The following is a 6,000-nucleotide window of genomic DNA, read 5'->3' as shown; positions in this document are numbered from 1 at the left end:
AGTCAGTCCTTCTGACTGCACCATGACATTGAGAGGTCCTCTCCCCTGTAATCATCCCTTTGTCCCCTCATTCACTAAACCAGGGCTCGACAAATCCCGGTCGCCATGACGACTCAGAATTTTGTCCTGGCACCTAGGTGTTTGTCAGCCTGTGATCGCAGGGGGGCGCTGCTGCTGCTGTCTGCCCAGGAGTCTGGGCAGACAGCCCAGCCACTCCGAGCCCGCCCCCGAGCCTGAGGTCACTCTCACGGAGTGATCCTGTAGGCTGAAACCGCGATTGCAGGAAAACCTGAAATCGTGTTTTCAGCTGCCACAGGCAGCTTCAGGAAAGGGGGTTGAGTGTTGATTGGCTTGTGTGGGGACCTGACCCAACACCCCCTGCTGTCTGATCGCTCGATGAGAGCGACAGTGCAGCGTTAACCCCTTCAATGCCGCGATCGCGGCATTTAGGGGTTAATTCCCGTTTTGTAAGGGGCTCTGCTGCTGGTGGTCTGCCTGGAAGCCAACAGCAACAGCAAAAACGAGCCCCCCACAAGCCCTTTGATGATTCCTGTAGGCATGGAAGCCTACAGCAGTCATCAGACACTCCTCCTGCAATGGCTGGTCTATAGACCAGCAGTTGCGTCCCAGCTGCCAGAGGCAGCTTCAGGGACAGGGGAGAGGGTTCTTTGGTCTCCACATGAGTGGAGAGCAGCCCCAACCCTCCACTGCTGCCTGATCGCTCCCTGAGAGCGACAGTGCAGTGTTAACCCCTTCAATGCCACAATTGTGTATAACACATTTGTGGCATTGCAGGGGTTAACATTTGTCCCCACAAGCTTGTGGGGACTAATTATCAGTCAATGCTGTGCTCCAATGGAACATCAGCATTGAAAGAGTTAAAAAAATAAAATAAAATAAAAAAAAACCCAACAAAAACCAGCACTGACCTGAAAGTCCAGGGTTCTTCCAGGTCAAATGCTGTGAGTTTAGTAAGTGGGCTGATAATGATCAGATCACTCCTAACCAACTGTTAGTTTAAGAAAAAATCCTGGCTCCTAACTTTTTTAGCTGGCGCCTAGATTTACAACAAATTTGTCAAGCCCTGCACTAAACCATACCGCTCTTTTACTTACACCCTGTAGTTCGGGTATAGATCAAATAAACAACACATGGAAACAGCACGTGCATGTATAGATCAACTGAATAAGAAATACAAACCCTGTATTTGCAGGTATACATAAATAATGTATGGAAGCATAGCATAGCAGATACAGATCAACAGAATAACACACAAACCCAGCTATGCAGGTACAGATCAACTGGAAATCACATAACAACTAAGCATTAACAGTATAGATAAAACCCCCTAAATTACAGGCATAGCTCACAGGATGCAGCTCACCAGCCCTGGTGTCCACACTGCCCACATAGAACCCGACCAGCACCAAGATAACATTAACAAATTACAGTCAAGAGTGAGCCAACTTTGTCCCCAAACAGCCCAGCGTGAGCCAATTTTGTCCCCAAACAGCCCGCCCTGACACCAGTACAGGCTCTGCAACACCGACACCCAAACACACACACCAGGACAGGCTCTGCCACACAGACACTCAAACAGACACACCAGGACAGGCTCTGCCACACAGATACCAGGACAGGCTCTGCCACACTGACACCCAGACACACACACGCCAGGACAGGCTCTGCCACACCGACACCCAGACACACACACACACACACACACACCAGGACAGGCCCTGCCACACAGACAGCCAAACACACACACCAGAACAGGCCCTGCCACATCAACACCCACCCACACACACACCAGGACAGGCTCTGCCACACCGACACCCAAACAGACACACCAGGACAGGCTCTGCCACACAGACAGCCAAACATACACACACCAGGACAGGCTCTGCCACACCTACCCCCAAACACACACACACCAGGACAGGCTGTGCCACACTGACACCCACATCCAAAATGCTTTCCACACTGGTTTGCTGTTTGTTTGTTTTTCCCCCATGTGGATTTGTGTCCCCAGCCAGCCCCCTTTGTACATTATGCCCCAACACCCTTGTGTATTGATTTATGTGATGTCCCCAGCCAGCCCCCCTCCATTGTGTATTGATGCCCCCCTTTGCATTGTTTATGACCCATGTATATTGAACCCAGCCACCCACCCCCCCACGGCCAGCATGTCTAACCTTTGTGCATTGATTTATGTGGTGCCCCAACCACCCTGTTGTGTACTTATACCCCCTAGCCACCCCCATTTTGTATTTAATTGTTGTCCCAATGCAGCCCCCCCTTTGAATGATGATGACATTGACGATGTGACGTGCCGCTCAAGGGGGCGGAGTCACACGGAACAGGACACTGGGCGGCACTGTGCAGGCACGCTGGCCGCTTAATGATTTTAAAGCGGCCAGCGTGTCTAACTGCCGCTTTAAGACTTGCAGCCACATCGGCTGCAATGGTATCTCGATGTGCCGGCATTAAAGACGGCCACTTAAATGGGCGGCCGTTTAATGTACATTCAGGGCGGCAATTGAGTCCCTGCCCAGCCCGCCCCTGCCTCCACGTCTATAAATAATAAAAAAAAAAAAGACGGCGTTTCAATTGGGGAGGCACACGGGGGGGGGGCACAGCATGCTGTAGGGGGGCCATGGCCCCCATCTGCCCCCCCCTGCCGACGCCACTGGCAGGCATCACATATCAGGCCCATCATACCCAGCTATTACACATTACACCTCACTCCCATCACTCCCAGACAGCTTCTTTCTTCCTCCTCCTCCTTCTTACCTTGAGCAGAGCTAGAAACTCCAGAAGATGTAAAACGGTAGCAGGCCAGGAAAGGAAGGGGCGTGTCAAGACATAGACACTCGGGGGGAGTGGCTGGGAGAATGTGAGAGGTGGTAGATGGCAAGATAGTCCCTCCCCTGTCTCTCTATTGGCGCTGGCTGCTGCAGGGGAAGCTCCACCCTTTTGAGTAAGTCTGTTCCCGGTTCCTCGTCACAAAAGCACGGTGTGCACACACCGTGCTGCACCGTGAGCAGGGCCAGTCCGCGCGGGCCGCACATTGAAGTCCAGTTGGACGCCCCTGACCTAGGCGCCAGGACAAAATTCTCTGTCGCCATGGCGACCTGGTGCCTGGGATTTGTCGAGCCCTGGTGTACAGTATATGAGAAAGAAGAAAATTACACCTAAACATGAACACGGCAGAAATGTTAAAACAGCCATTGTCATGAATGGTACAAAAAATAAAAACGCTCAGCTCTGTCCTTAAGGGGTTAATATTTAATTTAGAAGACCCTAACTTATTTGAAGCAGAGAATACTGAGCTTTATAAATATCACCCTAAAGTTACTATTACACAGTTTTTTTTAGTATGCACATACTCAAATATATAAAAGAAAAAAGTGAGCAGATTGTGCAGCGCACCCCAAATTAAAATTATGTAAAGACGTTCTTACGTTTCATTTGGAGTGCGTTGAACAATCTGCTCATGTTTTTTCTTTGATTTGGCCCTGAGGGGAACCTAAGCAGCTGCACACATTTGAGGTCCCACAATGCACTGCCCATAAAGGTAAGAGATTCGCTATTTGTTTGAAGAATTTCTTACACACTCAAATAAATGCCTGAGATGTAACTCTTGGTTCTCTTACAACTTCTCTGAGCATTGCATGGTCTGACCTTGGGGTGTATTTGCTGGGACGTCCTTTCCTAAGAAGATTGGCAGCTGTCTTCAATGTTTTCTACTTTTGAATAATCTTTCTCGTTGTTGAATGTTGGACTTTAAATTGTTTGGAAATGGCCTTATAACCCTTCCCAGATTGATGGGCAGCAACAATCGCTTCACTTTGATCGTTGCTGATGTCCTTCCTCCTTGACATTGTGTTAACGCAACCTTGAAAGCTCCACACTGGTAAATTGCTAAAACTTTGACTTTTATAGAGGTGGTCACACTTGCTAATGATCAATTATTCAAGGGCATTTGATTAGCAGCACCTGTTTGCTACTTATGGAAACAGTAAAGGTGTACTTTTTTACTCTTTTTTTTTTTTTTTTTTTACACGGATAATCAGGAAAACCTTGTTCATATCATCTGTGTATTAAGCGTACATCATTATAACTTGCATTGATGTTTTACATGGACCTAACCTGTTTTATTATCTTATTATAATAAGATTAGAGTGATTCAGCATTTAGTGGTACAGTACCTAGAAAAAATGCTAATTTATTTATAATAACTTTCAGAGATTGCCAATTTTCTATAATAAAAAATACAATTCTCTTTATTTTTAGACTTACTTTTGGAGAAGATAGAAGCATACAGCCTTGTGAGACCAATCAGTACTGATTCAAAGGGCAACTTTTTATCCCATGTAGTTTCAAAGAGTGATAAAACACGTTTTCAGCGAGATACTGATCATGTTAATCAAGAGCAAGAAGACCATAACATTTATTATAATGTCACAATATTTGGAAGGGAATTTCATCTAAGGTTAAGAAAGAATGCAAAGCTAGTAGCACCTGGAGCAACAATTGAATGGGAAGATGATTCCAATGTGACTATAACAGAACCACTTCATAGGAATTGCCTCTATGTTGGGGATATAACGGACCTGCCAAACGCTTCAGTTGCGATAAGCAATTGTGATGGACTGGTAAGCTGCTTTAAGATTTTATTAAATGCAAATAGGAAAAAATGTAACGGTATAGATATTTGTTGTGGTCGTGGCCTGTTTTATGCAAAATTATGCTAATATTTAAATACACAATTTAGACAAAACACATCTAACAATACAACAATAAATTTGATTCAGGAATACAATTAAGTTATGTAAAGACAAATACCAACAGATGTTATGATATATAATGATATACTTTATTAATACCTCTAGCGGTAAAAACAATATATCGAAAAAGGTTACCATAACAAAGTTACAGACAGTCAACAATTATATTCTAATAACATTGTAATAACATATGTACTTAACTTCAGAGAGTATCAGCATATCAAATGACTCCTTTGGTGCTCAGTTTCCAAAATGGCTCTAGATACCAGGATCATATAGAAGACTTTAAAGGATTCTTTCAGTAGTAGTTTTCTAATTTTTAGTTACACTACTAGGCACTGAACTAGTCCTAGCTTCTTGGCGCTTAACTAGCCCAAGATGGAAGAGCAGCTTTCTATTTCATACTTTTTCTCTGGCAAACTTTCTCAGCTCTCCTAGCTTCTGCCATGCTGCGTCATTCCTCTCCTTCCAGTCTCTTCTGCCCCTCCCCCTTCTTCCTGGAGTTCCTGATATCCCATTGTTCCTGGTATAGCCCTAATGGCTTTTCATGTAGGTAGCCATTATCTTAGATGTACACATCATCACTCACTCTCTAGTGCTACCTGGTGGTAGAGGTAATGCATTTCTTAAACAATAGAACTAATTGATATTGTAATGTATGCCACAGTTAGGGGAGTGGTTTTTCCAAAGGGAGATACAGATATTGCGTCTGTGACGTGAATCACTAATATTGGACGACACAATCCATGTCCACAACAATATTCAACCTAATCAGTGTTAAAAAGTTATGTATTTCTAACTTCTAATTGCTAAATCAGGACAATTTAATTAATATATATTGGGTATATTCTTACCATTGGTTGTAGCTGTGACAACTTATATACATGTATTCATACAAAAGAATGTCTTACAATTCTAAATATGGTTGCAAGAGACCTGGTAGATGCGTATTTGGAGATAAATGAAGAGATTAGTAGGGTAATGGCTATGAATATCTTTGCTGGTGAGAGGATATTTTACAAAAGATAGAACTGATTAGATTTTATAGTTATTTTGTGTAAAAATCTTCAATGCTTATGTAAAAGAAATGGCATTAAAATACTGCCAGTTTAGCTAATGGACATGCATTTCTTGAGTCATTGAATAAACTTTCAGTAAGCACAGAAACCCAGTTAGTTTACATCAGTATTAAAGAGTTATCAATGCTAAC

At 44.1% G+C, this 6,000-nt stretch overlaps 1 protein-coding gene across 1 annotated transcript in view; it reads left to right on the top strand.

Annotated features, from left to right (window-relative positions):
- Positions 1 to 4,012: 4,012 nt before the first annotated feature.
- Positions 4,013 to 6,000, top strand: part of LOC149282556 (A disintegrin and metalloproteinase with thrombospondin motifs 2-like) — a 241,358-nt gene continuing 239,370 nt past the window's right edge. The window contains exons 1-2 of the mRNA XM_089498057.1: positions 4,013 to 4,021; positions 4,410 to 4,658. Coding sequence (XP_089354183.1) covers positions 4,013 to 4,021; positions 4,410 to 4,658 — 258 coding nt within the window. The remainder of the gene's footprint in view (positions 4,022 to 4,409; positions 4,659 to 6,000) is intronic.

Source organism: Sceloporus occidentalis, unplaced genomic scaffold, assembly GCF_023333645.1.
Source record: "Sceloporus occidentalis isolate IW3139 unplaced genomic scaffold, rSceOcc1.0.p SCAF_112, whole genome shotgun sequence".
Lineage (NCBI taxonomy): Eukaryota > Metazoa > Chordata > Lepidosauria > Squamata > Phrynosomatidae > Sceloporus > Sceloporus occidentalis.
Note: the sequence above shows the minus strand (reverse complement) of the source record. Positions and strands in the feature narration are given on the sequence as shown.